The following is a 21365-nucleotide window of genomic DNA, read 5'->3' as shown; positions in this document are numbered from 1 at the left end:
CAACAAGACAACAACAACAAGAAGACAACAACAACAACAAGACAACAGCAAGAAGACAACAACAATATATTGGGGCTCTGGTAGCCTATTGGTTAGAGCATTGATTGCTGGATCGAATGTCAGAGCTGTCAACGTAATAATCTGTCGTTCTGCCCCTGAGCAAGGCAGTTAACCCACTGTTCCCCGGGCCCTGAGCAAGGCAGTTAACCCACTGTTCCCCGGGCCCTGAGCAAGGCAGTTAACCCACTGTTCCCCGGGCCCTGAGCAAGGTAGTTAACCCACTGTTCCCCGGGCGCTGAAGATGTGAATGTCGATTATGGCAGCACCCTCTCTGATTCAGAGGGTTTGGGTTAAACGCGGAAGACACATTTCAGTTTAGGCATTCGGTTGTACAACTTACACAACAACAACAAGACAACAACAGCCTACACAACAACAACAAGACAACAACAGCCTACACAACAACAAAACACACAACCATTCACATCAAAATAAACTCGTCATAGACCACAAAACATTAAAAAAAATGAATAATAATAACAATAATTATGAGAATACAAATATATTAAATAAGTAACATGAATAGAAATGAGATGTCCAAGTAAATGTACCTGGCAGGTAAAGTCTGTCTGGCTCAGTGAACGACAGGTGCGGTCACAGCTGGTCATGGTGTAGTCATAGATCATCGTGTCAGGGCAGCTAGAGGAGTACTTCCCTGTGGAAAACAGTATGGTGATTCAACATTTAATTACATGTTTTGCGGAATTTTGTTTTTAAATAAGAAGGTAAACCCTGGACACCGTGGGTTAAAAGGAGGGTAAACCCTGGACACCGTGGGTTAATTGGAGGGTAAACCCTGGACACTGTGGGTTAATAGGAGGGTAAACCCTGGACACTGTGGGTTAATAGGAGGGTAAACCCTGGACAACGTGGGTTAATAGGAGGGTAAACCCTGAACACTGTGGGTTAATAGGAGGGTGAACCATGGAAACTGTGGGTTAATAGGAGGGTAAACCCTGAACACTGTGGGTTAATAGGAGGGTGAACCCTGGACACTGTGGGTTAATAGTAGGGTGAAATCTGGACACCGTGGGTTAATAGGAGGGTAAACCCTGGACAATGTGGGTAAATAGGAGGGTAAACCCTGGACATCGTGTGTTAATAGGAGGGGGAACCCTGGACACCGTGGGTAAATAGGAGGGGAACGCTTCATTAATTAATAAATAAATATATTCAGTATCTCTGATGTTTATCTTACCACAGGTGGTGTTTCTCCATCCACTGAGCAGGACGCCTGCAGCAGCACATGCATGGACGTAGGAGGAGACCGCAGCACACATGCACTCCTCACTCCTCTCACAGTTACAACTGTCATATAGGCAGATCTACAGGGAGAGAAGAAGAAACAGTAGAAGAAGAAGAAGTTATGAGATGTGATAATGAAGAAAACTACTGTTTTCTGAAATCACACACAAGCACAGGACAATAGTACTACAAAAATCTTAGATGTTTTGAGATAAATTAAATTAATATTATATAATTATTTGATATAGAACGTCTTAAATGATTGTTTAAATAAATATATTCTTAGAGCTTTGGGATAACTCTGTAATTAAAGAGTATTTGAGAAGTTAAAATCATCATACTTACTTCCTTGTAGTAATTTGGGTTGATCTCGGTGTGGCATTGGGAAAATATTCCTTTACTATCTGACAGCATTGAGCACCAGTACTTGGCATATCTCTCTGTAAAACATATGAGATATTAGAAACATTTCACAAAGTACAGTGTTTTTATCTAGGCTTTACTGTGCATCCCTTTTCTACTACTAGTAAGGAATAGTTTTGGTATTATCAAGTCCCTCAGTCGAGCACCTGATTCGCTTTTTGTTCAAGCTGGGCTGAAGCGCATTTGGGTTTCATGTTTCATTAGACCAAGGGTTTCCAAACCTTTTTGGCACACGACCCCATTTGGACTGGTGAAGAGGCCTGCCCGCTGTCCCACCATAGATTTGCCCCATTTGTGCAAGAGTCCACCTTTCAGTCCCATAAAAAGCTGGGGAGTTTGTGAGTCGTTCAATCAGAGTTTCCTCTTGATTGCGAGAAATAGCATAAATTCTTTGTTTAACATGTGCCTCTATCCCCCCACACCGATTGCGGACGGTAATATCAAAATCTCTGCAATAGTGAGTGGTTTCATTCCGTAGTGGAACTAGCCGTTCAACGTGGGAATGATTCAAGTGCAACGGTCAAGTGCGGCCATTGAAGAACTGGGACAATTTCAGCGTCCAGGAATTGTGTACAGATCCTTGCGACATGGGGCTGTGCATTATCATGTTGAAACATGAGGTGATGGCGGTGGATGAATGGCATGACAATAGGCCTCAGGATCTCGTCACGGTATCTCTGTGTATTCAAATTGCCATTGATAAAATGCAAGAGTGTTCATTGTCTGTAGCTCATGTCAGCCCCATACCATAACCCCACCGCCACCATGGGGCATTTTGTTCACAACACTGACATCAGCAGCGGTTGTGAGGATGTACTGCCAAATTCTCTAAAATGACGTTGAAGGCGGCTTATGGTAGAGAAATGAACATTCAATTCCCTGGCTACAGATCTGGTGGATCCTGCAGTCAGCATGCCAATTGCATGCGCACTCAAAACGTAAGACATCTGTGGCATTGAGTTGTGTGACAAAAACCTCACATTTTAGAGTGGCCTTTTTTTTACCCTAGCACATGGTGCACCTGTGTTATTGTCATAGTGTAAATCACCTTCTTGATCTGCCACACCTGTCAGATAGATGGATTGTCTTGGCAAAGGCAAAATGCTAACTAACAGGGATGTAAACAAATTTGTGTATATATTATTTGGTATTTTGGAAATTCTCCCGTGACCCCATTGTCATATAAAGTGACCCAACATGGGGTCGTGACCCCTAGTTTGAGAACTACTGCATTAGACATATGTTAGTGCTTTTAAAGAGGTCGAAGGAGTACCGTTCTCTACACTCAGACTGCATGGCATCTCAAAGTTCTGTGCCACATCAGGACAGCTTGCTTTGTTCTTCCACATGTTGGCGAACGTCACAGCGGTTCCTTCCACGAGTCCATTGATGGTTCTGAAGTCGTCAGCTTGGACACCGTTAAAGTCTCCGCAAAGACCTAGATAAGAGGTACAAAACATTATAACAGGTGGTTTGAACTAACATTGACAGAAGATGCAATGCATCAAGTATCATTAGTTTATTAATAATGGTTTCAGGTGAGGTTTGACCGAACCCCTCAAACAAGTGGTATAGTGGCACACGTTACATTAACAGTAGATTGATAACCAATCATCTTTTATAATAACAATGCATGACATTTATATAGCGCTTCTCAACAACCCCAAAACACTTATCTTTCCACAAAGACTTTAAATGAGCAGAGAGAAACATACCCTGGGTTTTTTCTTTGTGTGAACTGCTAGCTACGATGTAGACCTGCATTATAGGTGTTAGCTGGACCTCTAGACGGAGCCCATAAGAGGTATGCACAACGATGTAGAACGTAGAGGGCTGAAAGATCCTTACATCAGCTGTGGAAAATATACACAAGTTCTAGTTACAATCTGGTTTACCATGAACTTTTAGCTCCCACTTCCCTATTGTGGGATGCTTATGGTGTTACATGCTGCTAGACAAGGAAAGAAAGACGAAAGAAAGAGACAACTTCTGGTACAGAATGTACTGCATGGGAAGGGTTTCAAACATACGTTTATACTGATCAATGACTACAAAAAATAGACAGATATCACATCTCTGTATCCCTTTTCTCAAGCAGCCATCAATCAGTCCCTCACCCATGAAAAGCGGCATCTGAGAAAACATCTTGTTGACAAAGACCCTTCCACTGGCCTTGATGACGATCATCTGCAAGTGACAAATTACAACTTGAGTTAAAGCGACTCCCTTGGTGATAAGAAGTGTGGAACAGGGTTGGAGTCAATTCCAGTCAATTCAGAAAGAAAACCTCATTCCAATTCCAAATGTTCCTCACTGAAAAACAATGAAGAGCATTGGAATTGGAATTCAGTGGACTGCCTGAATTGACTGGAAATGAAATGTAATTTACTCCAACCCTGAAGTGGTGATACGAGTCACGGACTGGCTAACTTACCGTGGACTCTGGAGTCACCAGGGTTACAGATCTTAGGCAGGTCTCAATGTCCGTCTTCCCACATTTCACTATGTCACCCAGGACTGTGAAAGCAGTCTTGTTGGTTTGCTGGGGACAATCGGCAACAGGTATGACAGTAAAGTTAAGGTATGACAGTAAAGTTATGGAGTAATTAATTACAATATAGCAATTAAACACTGGAGTGATAGATGTGCAGAAGATGAATGTGCAAGTAGAGACACTGGGGTGTAAAGGAGCAAGATAAATAAATAAATACAGTATGGGGATGAGGTAGATAGATGGGCTGTTTACAGGTGGGCTATGTACAGGTGCAGTGATCTGTGAGCTGCTCTGACAGCTGGTGCTTAAAGCTAGTGAGGGAGATATGAGTCTCCAGCTTCAGTGATTTTTGCAGTTCATTACAGTCATTGGCAGCAGAGAACTGTAAGGAAATGCGACCAAAGGAGGAATTGGCTTTGGGGGTGACCAGTGAAATATACCTGCTGGATCGCGTGCTACGAGTGGGTGATGCTATGGTGACCAGTGAGCTGAGATAAGGCGGGGCTTTACCTAGCAGAGACTTGTAGATAACCTGTAGTCAGTAGGTTTGGCAACGAGTATGAAGCGAGGGCAGAGTGTTGGAGGCTATTTTATAGATGACATCGTCAAAGTCGAGGATCGGTAGGATGGTCCGTTTTACGAGGGTATGTTTGGCAGCATTAGTGAAGAATACTTTGCTGCGATATAGCGAACCAATTCTAGATTTAATGTTGGATTGGAGATGCTTAATGTGAGTCTGGAAGGAGAGTTTACAGTCTAACCAGACACATAGGTATTTGAAGTTGTCCACGTTTTCCTTGTCAGAACCGTCCAGAGTAGTGATGCTGGACGGGCGTGCAGGAGCGGGCAGTGATCGATTGAATAGCATGCATTTAAGAGTAGTTGGAGGCCAAGGAAGGAGAGTTGTATGTCATTGATGCTCGTCTGGAGGTTAGTTAACACAGTGTCCAAAGAAGGGCCAGAAGTATACAGAATGGTGTCATCTGTGTAGAGGTGGATCAGAGGATCACCAGCAACAAGAGAGACATCATTGATGTATACAGAGTCAGCCCAATAATTTAACCCTGTGGCACCCTCATAGAGACTGCCAGAGGTCCGGACACACTGAACTCTATCAGAGAAGTAGTTGGTAAACCAGGCGAGGCAATCATTTGAGGCACCAAGGCTGTTGAGTCTGCCAATAAGAATGTGGTGATTGACAGAATCGAAAGCCTTGGCCAGGTCGATGAATACTGCTGCACAGCATGTCTCTTATCAATTTCGTTTAGGACCTTGAGCGTGGCTGAGGTGCACCCACCGTACCTTCACCCATAGCGGAGAAGGTACGGTGGGATTCGAAATGGTCGATAATCTGTTTGTTAACTTGGCTTTCAAAGACCTTAGAAAGACAGGCTAGAATAGATATCGATCTGTAGCAGTTTGGGTCTAGAGTGTCACCCCCTTTGAAGAGGGGGATAACCGCACCAGCTTTGCAATCTTTGGGAATTTCAGATGATATGAAAGAGAGGTTGAACAGGCTTGTAATAGGGGTTGCAACAATTTCGGCAGAGAATTTTAGAAAGAGAGGGTCCAGATTGTCTAACCCGGCTGATTTGTAAGGGTCCAGATTTTGCAGCTCTTTCAGAACATAAGCTATCTGGATTTGTGTGAAGGAGAAATGGTGGCGGCTTTGGCGGGTTGCTGTGGAGGGTGCCGGGCAGTTGACCGGGGTAGGGGTAGCCTGGTGGAAAGCATGGCCAGCCGTAGAGAAATGCTTATTGATATTCTCAATTACAGTGGATTTATCGATGGTAACAGTGTTTCCTAGCCTCAGAGCAGTGGGCAGCTGGGAGAAGGTGCTCTTATTCTCCATGGACTTTACAGTGTCCCAGAACTTTTTTGAGTTTGTACTACAGGATAAAAATGTATGTTTGAAAAAGCTAGCCTTCGCTTTCCTAACTGCCTGTGTATATTTGTTCCTAACTTCCCTGAAAAGGCTATTCGATGCTATTGCAGAACGCCACAGGATGTTTTTGTACTGGTCAAGGGCAGACAGGTCTAGAGTGAATCAAGGACAATATATATTCCTAGTTCTACATTTTTTGAATGGGGCATGCTTATTTAAGATGTTGAGGAAGGCCCTTTTAAAAAATAACCATGCATCATCTACTGACGGGATGAGGTCAATGTCATTCTAGGATACCCGGCCAGGTCGATTAGAAAGACCTGCTCGCAGAAGTGATTTAGGGAGCGTTTGACAGTGATGAGGGGTGGTCCTTTGGTCACAGACCCATTGCGGATGCAGGCAATGAGGCAGTGATCGCTGAGATCCTGATTGAAAACAGCAGAGGGGTATTTGGAGGGCGAGTTAGTTAGGATGATATCTATGAGGGTGAAAACTCCCCAGTCCTTAACGATTACAAGCATACCCATAACATGATGCAGCCACCACTATGCTTGAAAAAATGAAGAGTGGTACTCAATAATGTGTTGAATTGTATTTGCCCCAAACGTGACACTTTGTATTCAGAACAAAAAGTCAATTTCTTTGCCACATGTTTTGCAGTATGACTTTAGTACCTTGTTGCAAACAGGATGCATGTTTTGTAATGTTTTTCTTCTGTACAGGATTCCTTCTTTTCACTTGTCAATTAGGTTAGTATTGTGGAGTAACTACAATGTTGTTGATCCATCCTCAGTTTTGTCCTTTCACAGCCATTAAACTCTGTAACTGTTTTAAAGTCACCATTGGTGAAATCACCGATCAGTTTCCTTCCTCTCTGGTTACTGAGTTTAGGAAGGATACTTGTATCTTTGTTTTGACTGGTACACTATCCAACGTGTGTAATTAATAACTTCACCATGTTCAAAGGGGTATTCAGTGTCTGCTTTTAATTTTTTTTTACCAATCGGTGCCCTTCTTTGCGAGTCATTGGAAAAACTTTCTGGTCTTTGTCGTTGAATCTGTTTGTGAAATTCATTGCTCGACTGAGGGACCTTAGAGATAATTTTATGTGTGGGGGTACAGACATGAGGTAGTCATTCAAAAGTCATGTTAAAGACGGTAAGTCACAGCGAGTCCACGCAATGTATTTATGTGACTTGTCAAGCCAATGTTTACTCCTGAACATAAAGCTTGTCATAACAAAGGGGTTGAATACCTATTGACTCAACATTTTTCGATTTATCTTTTAAAGTAATTTGTAATTTTTTTTTACAAATTTTAGAAAAATGATTCCGTTTTGACATTATGGGATATTGTGTGGCCAGTGACCCCCTCCAAAAATCACTATTTAATACATTTTTTGCAGTATTACTTTAGTACCTCGTTGCAAACAGGATGCATGTTTTGGAATGTTTTTCTTCTGTACAGGATTCCTTCTTTTCACTTGTCAATTAGGTTAGTATTGTGGAGTAACTACATTATTGGGTGTGAATACCTTCTGAAGACACTGTATATTATGGTTCAACTTGATTGAAAAGTATTTATGAGATTAATATGGATAGTGATGGCCATGGTATGTATAAGCACCTCCAATGCACGTGGCTGCCAGCTGTCGGCCGCAATCTATGCCGGATGTGGCCGGTTCGTTGGCCAGTACATGTTCGCTAGCGAGTTAGGAGTTAAATCTACTAAAACATACAGTATGTGTCAGCATGGAGTCATATTAGTGCCAACTGACATGGAATCTGAATTGAGTCACTTTGAATTTGTATGAAAGAGACCACATTTTTATTCAATATTTCTGTTGGCACTAATACCACTACATACAGTAGGTTAGATCCCTACCTTGGACAGGACATATGAGCAGTCTCCATGCAGTAGGTTAGATCCCTACCTTGGACAGGTCATATGAGCAGTCTCCATGCAGTAGGTTAGATCCCTACCTTGGACAGGACATATGAGCAGTCTCCATGGAAGGTGTAGGCTTTCCCATCGTAGGTGGTGATGTGGGAACCTCCCACTATGGAGCAGGTAGCAGGGCAATCTAGATCCATACAACTCCACTGGCCTCGGATACAGGTACTAACGGAGAGAGACAGTCAGTTTAGCCTCAACACATACAACTCCACTGGCCTTGGATACAGGTACTAACGGAGAGAGACAGTCAGTTTAGCCTCAACACATCTGGCTCCACTGGCCTTGGATACAGGTACTAACGGAGAGAGACAGTCAGTTTAGCCTCAACACATCTGGCTCCACTGGCCTTGGATACAGGTACTAACGGAGAGAGACAGTCAGTTTAGCCTCAACACATCTGGCTCCACTGGCCTTGGATACAGGTACTAACGGAGAGAGACAGTCAGTTTAGCCTCAACACATCTGGCTCCACTGGCCTTGGATACAGGTACTAACGGAGAGAGACAGTCAGTTTAGCCTCAACACATCTGGCTCCACTGGCCTTGGATACAGGTACTAACGGAGAGAGACAGTCAGTTTAGCCTCAACACATCTGGCTCCACTGGCCTTGGATACAGGTACTAACGGAGAGAGACAGTCAGTTTAGCCTCAACACATCTGGCTCCACTGGCCTTGGATACAGGTACTAACGGAGAGAGACAGTCAGTTTAGCCTCAACACATCTGGCTCCACTGGCCTTGGATACAGGTACTAACGGAGAGAGACAGTCAGTTTAGCCTCAACATACCCGGATCAACACACACAACAATTCTGTGTATATAAACGCAATGCAGCTCTTACCATTTGTGGCATGTTCTTGAGAATGATTGTCCAGGCTGGTAAGTTTGTCCGTTGTGGAGACAAGAGCACTGGTTCACAGCTACACAGCCAGTCTGAGTGATGTCATCAAACACGGTTCCTATGAGAAAGACATTCAATACATTTAGCCAGCTGATCCCATGACTTACATTCAATACATTACATTTAGCAAGCTGATCCCATGACTTACATTCAATACATTTAGTCAGCTGATCCCATGACTTACATTCAATACATTTAGCCAGCTGATCCCATGACTTAGATTCAATACATTTAGCCAGCTGATCCCATGACTTACATTCAATACATTTAGCCACCTGATCCCATGACTTACATTCAATACATTTAGCCACCTGATCCCATGACTTACATTCAATACATTTAGCCAGCTGATCCCATGACTTACATTCAATACATCACATTTAGTCAACTGATTCCGTAAATATATGTTATATTAAAGGCCCAGTGTAAAATTTTTTTATATATATTTTTTTAATTATGATTTTTTAGGGGGTGCTGCTGGACACTCAGCACCCCTACTTCCTGCAGCTATGCACATATCTGACATGAGGTTTAATTCAGTCTTCCTGGTTTAAAATACAAGGACGTGGACTCCAGTCATGTGACTTGCAATTTGAGACTTGACAAAAAAGTATCTTCATTTTATTTCACCTTTATTTAACCAGGTAGGCTAGTTGAGAACAAGTTCTCATTTACAACTGCGACCTGGCAAAGATAAAGTATAGCAGTGTGACACAGACAACTACACAGAGTTACACATGGAGTAAACAATAAACAAGCCAATAACACAATAAACAAGTCAAGGACACAGTAGAAAAAAGAAAGTATATTTACAGTGTGTGCAAAAGGCATGAGGAGGTAGGCAATAAATAGGCCATAGGAATAAATTATTACAATTTATCAGATTAACACTGGAGTGATAAATGAGCAGATAATGATGTGCAAGTAGAGATACTGGGGTGTAAAAGAGCAGAAAAGTAAATAAAATAAAAACAAATAAAATAAAAACAGTATGGAGATGAGGTAGGAAGATTGGGTGGGCTATTTACAGATGAACTATGTACAGCTGCAGCGATCGGTTAGCTGCTCAGATTGCTGATGTTTAAAGTTGGTGAGGGGAAAAAAAGTATCCAACTTCAGCGATTTTTGCAATTCGTTACCTAGCATAGACTTATAGATGACCTGGAGCCAGTGGGTCTGGCGACGAATATGTAACGAGGGCCAGCCGACTAGAGCATACAGGTCGCAGTGGTGGGTGGTATAAGGTGATTTGGTAACAAAACGGATGGCACTGTGATAGACTGCATCCAGTTTGCTGAGTAGAGTGTTGGAAGCTATTTTGTAGATGACATCGCCGAAGTCGAGGATCGGTAGGATAGTCCGTTTTACTCAGGTAAGTTTGGCAGTGTGACTGAAGAAGGCTTTGTTGCGAAGTAGAAAGCCGATTCTAGATTTGATTTTGGACTGGAGATGTTTAATATGAGTCTGGAAGGAGAGTTTACAGTCTAACCAGACAACTAGGTATTTATAGTTGTCCACATATTCTAGGTCGGAACCGTCCAGGGTGGTGATGCTAGTCGGGCGGGCGGGTGCGGGCAGCGAACGGTTGAAAAGCATGCATTTGGTTTTACTAGCGTTTAAGAACAGTTGGAGAACACGGAAGGAGTGTTGTATGCCATTGAAGCTCGTTTGGAGGTTAGTTAGCACAGTGTCCAAGAAAGGGCCAGAAGTATACAGAATGGTGTCGTCTGCATAGAGGTGGATCAGGGAATCGCCCGCAGCAAGAGAGACATCATTGATATATACAGAGAAAAGAGTCGGTCCAACAATTGAACCCTGTGGTACCCCCATAGAGACTGCCAGAGGTCCGGACAACATGCCCTCCGATTTGACACACAGAACGCTGTCTGCAAAGTAGTTGGTGAACCAGGCGAGGCAGTCATTAGAAAAATTAAGAATATTGAGTCTGCCGATAAGAATGTGGTGATTGACAGAGTCAAAAGCCTTGGCCAGGTCGATGAAGACGGCTGCACAGTACTGTCTTTTATCGATGGCGATTATGATATCGTTTAGTACCTTGAGCGTGGCTGAGGTGCACCAGTGGCCGGCTCGGAAACCGGATTGCACAGCGGAGAAGGTACGGTGGGATTCTAAATGGTCAGTGATCTGTTTATTAACTTGGCTTTCAAAGACTTTAGATAGGCAGGGCAGGATGGATATAGCTGTAACAATTTGGGGCTAGGGTGTCACCCCCTTTGAAGAGGGGGATGACCACGGCATTTTTCCAATCTTTACAGATCTAGGACTATACGAAAGAGAGGTTGAACAGGCTAGTAATAGGGGTTGCAACAATGGCGGCGGATAGTTTTAGAAAGAGAGGGTCCAGATTTTTTATTTTACCTTTCTTTAATTTAACCTTTCTTTAACTAGGCAAGTCAGTGAAGAACAAATTCTTATTTTCAATAATGGCCTAGGAACAGTGGGTTAACTGCCTGTTCAGGGGCAGAACGACAGATCTTGTACCTTGTCAGCTCGGGGGTTTGAAGTTGCAACCTTCCGGTTACTAGTCCAACGCTCTAACCACTAGGCTACCCTGCCGCCCCAAGCCCAGCTGATTTGTACGGGTCCAGGTTTTGCAGCTCTGTCTGGATTTGGGTGAAGGAGAAGCTGGGGAAGCTTGGGCGAGTAGCTGCAGCGGGGGGGGGGGGGGGGGGGGGGGGGGGGGGGGGGGGGGGGGGCTTTACAGTGTCCCAAAACTCTTAGTTAGAGCTACAGGATGCTAATTTCTGCTTGAAATAGCTAGCCTTTGCTTTCCTGACTGACTGCGTGTATTGGTTCCTGACTTCCCTGAACAGTTGCATATCGCAGGGACTATTCGATGCTATTGCAGTCCGCCACAGGATGTTTTTGTGCTGGTCGAGGGCAGACAGGTCTGGAGTGAATCAAGGACAATATATATTCCTAGTTCTACATTTTTTGAATGGGGCATGCTTATTTAAGATGTTGAGGAAGGCCCTCTTAAAAAATAACCATGCATCATCTACTGACGGGATGAGGTCAATGTCATTCCAGGATACCCGGCCAGGTCGATTAGAAAGACCTGCTCGCAGAAGTGTTTTAGGGAGCGTTTGACAGTGATGAGGGGTGGTCGTTTGACCGCGGACCCATTGCAGATACGGCAATGAGACGAGACAGTGATTGCTGAGATCCTGATTGAAAACAGCGGAGGTGTATTTGGAGGGCAAGTTGGTCAAGATAATGTCTATGAGGGTGCCCATGTTTACGGATTTAGGGTTGTACCTGGTGGGTTCCTTGATGATTTGTGTGAGATTGAGGGCATCTAGCTTAGATTGCAGGACTGCCGGGGTGTTAAGCATATCCCAGTTTAGGTCACCGAACAGAACGAACTCTGAAGCTAGATGGAGGGCGATCAATTCACAAGGGCAGCTGTATGACTCAATTTGTCATCTTGCGCATGCAAACCTATGTATTATTTTAATCAGAGTGCTGCAGGTTCTGTGCGTTTTGTTCTGTGTCTTGACCAATCAGATTCACAGAAATCACAGGTTGCGCATGTCAGGCGCAAAGCACATAATCTAGCAAAACTCTGCTCCGCTTTCCTCCGGTATGTATTTAGCAAACATGATAACACATCACTCCTGACATACCCAAGCAAGAACTCTTCACGGAAATGTTTCAGCAGCCTACACTTAAACTTTATGGCAAGAAAACTAGAGGATTTCTCAGTCTGACTATGCTACTGATAACAACCGCTGCCTGGAGCTGCATAGTCTACAGCCATTGCGCCCTGTCCCTTCTGACCAGGGTAAACCACATGGTAATGTGGTTTAGGCTATATTCAAACTTGGTCTGGCTGGCTAGGCTACCTTGACCTGTTCAATCCAGAATGATTAACTGAAATGAATCAAACAACACAGAACTGATTACATAAATGGACCGTGTGAGTCCATTTTGAATTGCAGTTGTATGGGCCTATATGATGCTAAGCTCAGCCCTGTGAGTTCTGTTGTCCAATCACTGTGGTTGTGTCTGTGTACAGGAAAGAAGATTTAAAATAGGTTGCTGAAGTTTGACAGGTTTTTCATCCACCCAAGGGTCAGGATTTTTTCCCAGAATTTCTTTAAAACCATGTGACCTGTTTCGAAAATATCTGAATACCTAGGCGGCAGGTAGCCTATTGGTTAAGAGCATTGCTGTCACACCCTGGCCATAGAGAGGCTCTAATTCTCTATTTCGGTTAGGCCAGGGTGTGACTAGGGTGGGCATTCTAGTTTCTTTATTTCTATGTTTTCTGTTTTCTGTTTCTATGTTTTGGCCGGATGTGGTTCTCAATCAGGGACAGCTGTCTGTCGTGGTCTCTGATTGGGATGGGAATCATACTTAGGCAGCCTGTTTTGCCACCTTAGTTGTGGGTAGTTGTATTGGTTAGTGGCCTGTATAGTCGAAGTAAGCGTCACGGTAACGGTCACGGTCCTTATTCCGTGTTTTGTTGGTGACATTTATGAATAAAAATAAATGTACCACGCTGCAACTTGGTCACCCTGACGACGATCGTGACAATTGAACTAGTAACTGAAAGGTCGATGGTTTGAATACCCGACCTGACTAGGTGAACAATCTTGTGTCAGTGTGCCCTTGAGCAAGACTCTTACCCTAACTGTTCCTGTAAGTCGCTCTGGATAAGAGCATCTGCTGAAAATGTAAATCTGGGCCCACTCCCATCATTGCCCATAAAAATACCTTTTCACAACTACTAATTAATCACAGTCAGATCCTATAGGGTCCTGATGTACACCTGGGTTAGGTTACCAGATTAGGAAAAGCTCTGGGCCCCAGGAAAAACGATTTGCCCCACCACTCTGGGACCTGTGGTGCACCTCTGCATCAGGGCATCATCGGTCCCAAAAACCATTTGGTTTCAAAGACTATGTGGTAGTAGGGAGGGGGGGAGGGTTGCAAAACATGTGGGGCCAAAATCACTGATGTATTGCAGTTGCAATGAAATTGGCATAAAACACTTAACCATTAACTTGAGGACTCAAAACCCCAAATAAGGGACATGTACTGTAGCTTGACTCGAACTGAGCTGTCGAACTTTACTTGGGACTTACCCATTATTACTTGGGACATGCAACGAAACTCAAAAAATTAAGACTTCAGACTTGCTTAGGACGTGCAAAATTGTGAATTGATCCCATCTCTGATAAAATCAGTGAGTGTGCAGTAGGCAGGGCAGAATCTCTGTCGGTGAGATTGCATTGTATGTTTTAAATGCTACTTTAAATAGTTACATAGCTGACATATAATGTTGTATTCAGCTACTTTAAAATAGTTACATAGCTGATATATAATGTTGTATTCAGCTACTTTAAAATAGTTACATAGCTGACATATAATGTTGTATTCAGCTACTTTAAAATAGTTACATAGCTGACATATAATGTTGTATTCAGCTACTTTAAAATAGTTACATAGCTGACATATAATGTTGTATTCAGCTACTTTAAAATAGTTACATAGCAGACTTACAATGTTGTATTCAGCTACTTTAAAATAGTTACATAACTGACATATAATGTTGTATTCAGCTACTTTAAAATAGTTACATAGCTGACTTATGTTGTATTCAGCTACTTTAAAATAGTTACACAGCTGACATATAATGTTGTATTCAGCTACTTTAAAATAGTTACATAGCTGACATATAATGTTGTATTCAGCTACTTTAAAATAGTTACACAGCTGACATATAATGTTGTATTCAGCTACTTTAAAATAGTTACATAGCTGACATATAATGTTGTATTCAGCTACTTTAAAATGGTTACATAGCTGACATATGATGTTGTATTCAGTAATGAGTGCATGTACCAGCAGGGCAGAAGCATCCGTCGGTGCAGTGTTCCTCACAATGCTGGTTCCTCTTTGGGTTGGAGCAGGTATCAGTGCAGGGACTACCACACTCCTGGTACTGCATGCTTAAAGGACACGTCTGCACTGCTCAACACAAATAACCAGAGTCACAAATCTGTTTCTGACTCTTCATTACTTCACATTTTCACGGCTTCTTCTATTGACATCATTGGAAGTGAAAATTGGGATTTGCTCCTCAGTTTTCAGTCACATAAATGTAAATACTAGCATGTCAAAGAAGAAGACACTATAGATTACCTAAGGCAAAGCATTATTGCATATCAAAAGTGTTTACTTTGAGTTACAATATAACTGTGGCTGAGTTTGTTTTTTTTACCCACAACCAAACTACCAACAGAGCAATACAAACAAACAATCTAGTATAAAAACAAAAAGGATGTGTAATGCAAATAATGTTCCCTTACAGCAGAACTGGTCGGTCTTCCACTCCTGGGGTTTCCCCCCTGCGTGAGCACACTGGCGGGAGTACTCTGACAGGGTGGGACAGGCGCAGGTGACACTGCTGCTGCTGTTGCCACAGTGACACATGTCTTCTGCACAGGCCTTGATGAAGGAGTCTGTGGCAATCAGGTCCTTACAGCTACTGAAGGCAAGACTGGTGAGAAGCTGCTCACAAAGTTTGGTCTGAAAGGATGAAGAAGAAGAAGAATTACTAGAGGCAACATAGAGGGATTATGTACTGATCAAATGTCAGCCATGATGATATTTTAAACAAACAGACAAACAACATGTTTAAATGAAGTGAATAAGAAATCTTAAATGTTCAGCTCAGCTCTAGACTTGTAAATACCTGGTCTTCACACTGCTCAGTGTGAACAGGGATTTCTGTACAGGTTTCTGTTGGGCCATTCATCTTCCAAATATCAGCATAGTCGATTGTCTTCAGATAATCATCTGTAGGAAAAGAAACAGTTTTATCTTACCTGTTTATTTCCCCTTACAAACAGTGTTTTGTGTTTTTGATAACCTTTTCTTAAAATGGTACCTAGAAAAATACTTTATAACCCCTTCCTAACCCATAGATTGAACCCACACATTCATAAGCAGAACAGGAGCGTAATCCGCCCCTCTAAGACATTTGGTGATTTTGTTTACCATTCCTATTGAACTCGTTCTGGACTCCGTTGAAGTCTCCACACAGCCCACATGTATGATTCTGGAACTTTGAGTCCAGCTCCACCTATAAAATCAATGGAAGATGACTGAGGGGTAATGCATTGCAAGCTAGCTGTTGAGGCGCCTACAGCAGTTCATATATATGTACATTTCACATACAGCTAGCTGGCCATGCACCTACAGCAGTTCATATGTACTGACATTTCACATTCTTCATCCTGAGATGAGTCTGTTCTAGCCTGGGTACCAGTCTGTTTATGCTAATATTCCACTCCTTGTTGTAGCCTGGGTACAAGTCTGTTAATGCTAACATTCCACTCCTTGTTCTAGCCTTGGTACCAGTCTGTTTATGCTAACATTCCACTCCTTGTTCTAGCCTGGGTACCAGTCTCTTTATGCTAACATTCCACTCCTTGTTCTAGCCTTGGTACCAGTCTGTTTATGCTAACATTCCACTAATTGTTCTAGCCTGGGTACCAGTCTGTTTATGCTAACATTCCACTCCTTGTTCTAGCCTGGGTACCAGTCTGTTTATAATAACATTCCACCCCCTGTGCTACAAGAATTTCGCTACTTCCGCAATAACATCTGCTATATATGTGTGTGCGGCCAATAGAATGACACTGAGTACAAGGAGTGTGATGTTAGCACACACAAGGCACTGTTTTTCAGGCTAGGAATGTACAGATAGGATCAAAACAGAGCATTAGAGCATTTAAATTGTATTTTAAAGAGTACATATCACTATTTGTTTCTCTGTTTTAATCATCAGGATTCTATTTTTTGTTGGTTTGTGTTTTATAAACATCTGACAGGGGAGGTGTTTTACAATCCCCTCTGTTTTTTTTTACCTCTCCTGCACATGCACTCTTCCCTTTAAAACCATTTAAACTCTCATCATGGTTGTTCAAATCTTTTCAACTCTCATCTTTTTGTTAAAACCGTTTAAACTCTCATCATAATGTTTTGTATTTTCTTGTGTGCATTTTTGGAAAATAACAAAATGAAGCATCATATTGATTATTTTTTCGTCATTAAATTGAATGTGAGTTGTCTGAAAACTGGTCTGTCTGCTTTGCAGGTTAGTTTCAGTCTGAGATTATGATGTCTGAGTACACTGGCGTAATTTACGTACACACGAAGAGGAAGGATGATACATACAGTATTTACTCACTACAATGTCAATAGATAGTGAGGCAATGCTGTATGTAACCGTGCAGAAATATAGATTGATTATTGGTCTGTCCTGTCCCATCAGAGGTTAACACTCTGTTCCCACTCTTATCCAAACAGTTCCCCTAACACTGATGTTCCCACTCTTATCCCAACAGTTCCCCTAACACTGATGTTCCCACTCTTATCCAAACAGTTCCCCTAACACTGATGTTCCCACTCTTATCCCAACAGTTCCCCAAACACTGATGTTCCCACTCTTATCCCATCAGAGGTTAATAACACTCTGTTCCCACTCTTATCCCAACAGTTCCCCTAACACTGATGTTCCCACTCTTATCCCAACAGTTCCCCTAACACTGATGTTCCCACTCTTATCCCAACAGTTCCCCAAACACTGATGTTCCCACTCTTATCCCATCAGAGGTTAACACTGATGTTCCCACTCTTATCCCAGCAGTTCCCCTAACACTGATGTTCCCACTCTTATCCCAACAGTTCCCCTAACACTGATGTTCCCACTCTTATCCCATCTGAGGTTAACACTCTGTTCCCACTCTTATCCCAACAGTTCCCCAAACACTGATGTTCCCACTCTTATCCCATCTGAGGTTAACACTGATGTTCCCACTCTTATCCCAGCAGTTCCCCTAACACTGATGTTCCCACTCTTATCCCATCAGAGGTTAATAACACTCTGTTCCCACTCTTATCCCAACAGTTCCCCTAACACTGATGCTCCCACTCTTATCCCAACAGTTCCCCTAACACTGATGTTCCCACTCTTATCCCAACAGTTCCCCAAACACTGATGTTCCCACTCTTATCCCATCTGAGGTTAACACTGATGTTCCCACTCTTATCCCAGCAGTTCCCCTAACACTGATGTTCCCACTCTTATCCCAACAGTTCCCCTAACACTGATGCTCCCACTCTTATCCCAACAGTTCCCCTAACACTGATGTTCCCACTCTTATCCCAACAGTTCCCCTAACACTGATGTTCCCACTCTTATCCCAACAGTTCCCCTAACACTGATGTTCCCACTCTTATCCCAACAGTTCCCCTAACACTGATGTTCCCACTCTTATCCCAACAGTTCCCCTAACACTGATGTTCCCACTCTTATCCCATCTGAGGTTAACACTGATGTTCCCACTCTTATCCCAACAGTTCCACTAACACAGATCTTACCACTCTTATCCCAACAGTTCCCCTAACACTGATGTTCCCACTCTTATCCCATCTGAGGTTAACACTGATGTTCCCATTCTTATCCCAACAGTTCCCCTAAAACTGATGTTCCCACTCTTATCCCAACACTTCCCCTAACACTGATGTTCCCACTCTTATCCCATCAGAGGTTAATAACACTCTGTTCCCACTCTTATCCCAACAGTTCCCCTAACACTGATGTTCCCATTCCTATCCCAACAGTTCCCCTAACACTGATGTTCCCACTCTTATCCCAACAGTTCCCCAAACACTGATGTTCCCACTCTTATCCCAACAGAGGTTAACACTGATGTTCCCACTCTTATCCCAACCATTCCCCTAACACTGATGTTCCCACTCTTATCCCAACAGTTCCCCTTTCCCCCCAGAGTGATTTACAATCAGTGTATTGAACCAAAGCAGGTGAAACAACCACATATCACTGTAGTGTAACAGAAGACGTATGGAAATGAGTAAGCAAACTAAACACATACCCAGAGGGAATCATCTTGATTCCACATGATGACTAACCCCAGCTTGGCTGTGATCTTCACATAGGAAACGGTCCTCTCAATGAAGACGTTAAACTGACCAAACGGTATGGTGACCCTAGAGGGACAAAACAATAGTGTTCATCAGAGAGGAGAGTCTGTATTCCAACAAGGGTCAAAATGGTCCTTTACAGTATTTTCTTTGTATTTCTCTTCCTCCCCTGTTGAGACTGTACCAGGTAATAATGTCTGTATAGGATTTCATCAAATGGAATTTCAGCTTGGTAACTTTCATCTGTAAATGCACATCAACTGAACTTCAGAATAAGAGTTTGACCTCTGAATGCTTTTAGATCACGGATGAACTCACTGTTGCCGGTTGAAACTGACATTATGTAGATTATGTTAAAAGAGCAAAAGATTGATCTCAAGATGAGATAAATGATGATGCAACACTGCATCCATGACATTAATGCATTTTTTATAAAACTTGTTATGAATTTTACCTTAAGTCTTCGCACAAATGTAGCAACTGAATGAAGTGAAAAATACTTTCCATTCTTTTTTTCCTACATATGATAAATGCAAGTGAACTCTCTGAATAAAATGAATCCCATTGGATGTAGATAAGCTATAACAAACCCCAGTATCATTTACTTCCTGTATTACTATGTATTTTACACATCTAAGAGCCAATGGTTTTACACATCTGAGATCCATTGTTGACTAGACTGGGAACTCACTGTAATCCGTTGACGCTGACGTTACCGTTGGCCAGCTCCACGAAGGTTCCATCCAGCTTCAACGAAACCTTAATAATAATAATAGTAGGACATTTTATTTCACAGACGCCTTTCAGGACCCTCAAGGTCACCTTACATTAAGATCATAGAGCAATAAAAACTATTAATCAATACTGCAATTAAAAAACAATTAATCAATAGTGCAATTTAAAAACAATTAATCAATAGTGCAATTTAAAAACAATGAATCAATAGTGAAATTTGAAACAATTAATCAATAGTGAAATTTAAAAACAATCAAAGGACTGATCACAAAGGAATACCTTGGTGATGGTTGGCAGCCCATCTACCTCCCCGCGCTGCAGCTGAATGTTAAAGGCCTCGTAGCCACTGCTGCTCTTACACAACGACGACAGCACGTAGTTACAGGTGTAGGGCAGCTGGAAGAGGTCTCCATCGTAGGTTTTGTAGTGGTAGTTACCCCATGTGCTGCAGACCTGCCCGTTATGAGTGGGACTTGCTCCTGCTGCATGGGGGGAAATGTACAGTATAGTTGCACCATTCATGTCTGAATATAAGATGTAAAATATAACAGTAGAGTAGAATATAGATATTTGAGTATTTGGTGACATATATTCAACAACACAAATTACCTGATACGATTTGCAGTTTGGAATCATATAGACTCCCAATGGAAGTCATGTCTGGAATCATAACTGGAAATAGACAGGGAACAAGTCTTATTTTGCTTCTAACCCAGCTCCTCTTTAGTTCCTAAACTATGCAACATGACTTATCCTAAAGTGAGATTAAAATGTATTTCATCATATCTTTTCTTACCAGTCTCAGAATGTGCAGCAGATAGTCCGAAGACCAGAGCGATCCACGGCTTCACCCATTGGAGTGCCATGATGGTTCTTCTAACGAGTCGTCCTGGTCCACCTGGTCAGGTACTCTTCCTGTTCCTACTGATACCGTGAGGCACCAGGTGCCTGCTTTTAAACTACTACACTCAAGGAAGTATCTCCACTCAAGGAAGTACCTTGATGATTCTGTGATACCTGATTCTGTATCTAAGGAGGGTAATGTGTTTTTATCATAATAATCCTTAGATCACTATCAATATTCCTGAGATGTAGGGTATGTCCCGAATGTGTTCCCTATAAAATGAGTGTACAAAACATTAAGACTGTAGGTGAAAGCTATGATCCCTGATTGATGTCACTTGATAAATCCACTTCAGTCAGTGTAGGTGAAGGGAAAGAGACAGGTTAAAGAAGGATGTTTAAGACTTGAGACAATTGAGATTTGAGATATGGATTGTGTGTGTGTGCCATTCAGAGGTTAAATAGGCAAGACAAGACATGTATCTCAAGTGCCTTTGAGCGGGGGTATGGTGCCAGTCACACCAGTTTGTGTCAAGAACTGCAATGCTGCTGGGTCTATCACGCTCAACACTTTGTGTCTGTATCAAGAATATTCCAACACCCAAAGGACATCTAGCCAACCATCTGCCTCCTGTGTCTGTATCTGGGTCTCGCCTTGTGCCTTGATAATCACCCCATTTCAAGACTTGCTCAGCTAAGATTCTTAAATCCTTGGTTAATGTACAACTTTGTTCCTTTTTATCTGATAATTGTATTCTTAATATTAACCAGTCAGGGTTTAGGCCTGGGTACTACCACACCAACCACGCTAGTTTGTTAATGACCATGTCAATGCCTTGGATG

General features: G+C 42.5%; 1 protein-coding gene across 1 annotated transcript in view; it reads right to left on the bottom strand.

Moving 5' to 3' along the window:
• The window catches only part of LOC110501031 (mucin-5B), a 35419-nt gene extending 14808 nt beyond the window's left edge, over positions 1 to 20611 (bottom strand). Inside the window, exons 1-18 of the mRNA XM_036934544.1 lie at positions 20476 to 20611; positions 20289 to 20351; positions 19959 to 20161; positions 19636 to 19703; positions 18896 to 19010; positions 15993 to 16077; positions 15688 to 15791; positions 15302 to 15521; positions 14835 to 14960; positions 8904 to 9021; positions 8090 to 8228; positions 4163 to 4270; positions 3846 to 3915; positions 3444 to 3581; positions 3002 to 3166; positions 1651 to 1745; positions 1259 to 1385; positions 612 to 715 (exon numbers count right to left, since the gene is read on the bottom strand). Coding sequence (XP_036790439.1) covers positions 612 to 715; positions 1259 to 1385; positions 1651 to 1745; positions 3002 to 3166; positions 3444 to 3581; positions 3846 to 3915; positions 4163 to 4270; positions 8090 to 8228; positions 8904 to 9021; positions 14835 to 14960; positions 15302 to 15521; positions 15688 to 15791; positions 15993 to 16077; positions 18896 to 19010; positions 19636 to 19703; positions 19959 to 20161; positions 20289 to 20351; positions 20476 to 20545 — 2118 coding nt within the window. The 5' untranslated portion in view covers positions 20546 to 20611. The remainder of the gene's footprint in view (positions 1 to 611; positions 716 to 1258; positions 1386 to 1650; positions 1746 to 3001; positions 3167 to 3443; positions 3582 to 3845; positions 3916 to 4162; positions 4271 to 8089; positions 8229 to 8903; positions 9022 to 14834; positions 14961 to 15301; positions 15522 to 15687; positions 15792 to 15992; positions 16078 to 18895; positions 19011 to 19635; positions 19704 to 19958; positions 20162 to 20288; positions 20352 to 20475) is intronic.
• Between the last annotated feature and the right edge of the window lie 754 nt (positions 20612 to 21365).

The sequence above is a fragment of the Oncorhynchus mykiss genome, chromosome 2, assembly GCF_013265735.2.
Source record: "Oncorhynchus mykiss isolate Arlee chromosome 2, USDA_OmykA_1.1, whole genome shotgun sequence".
In the NCBI taxonomy this organism is placed as follows: Eukaryota; Metazoa; Chordata; class Actinopteri; order Salmoniformes; family Salmonidae; genus Oncorhynchus; species Oncorhynchus mykiss.
The sequence above is the reverse complement of the archived record's forward strand: the minus strand, read 5'-3'. Positions and strand labels throughout refer to the sequence as shown.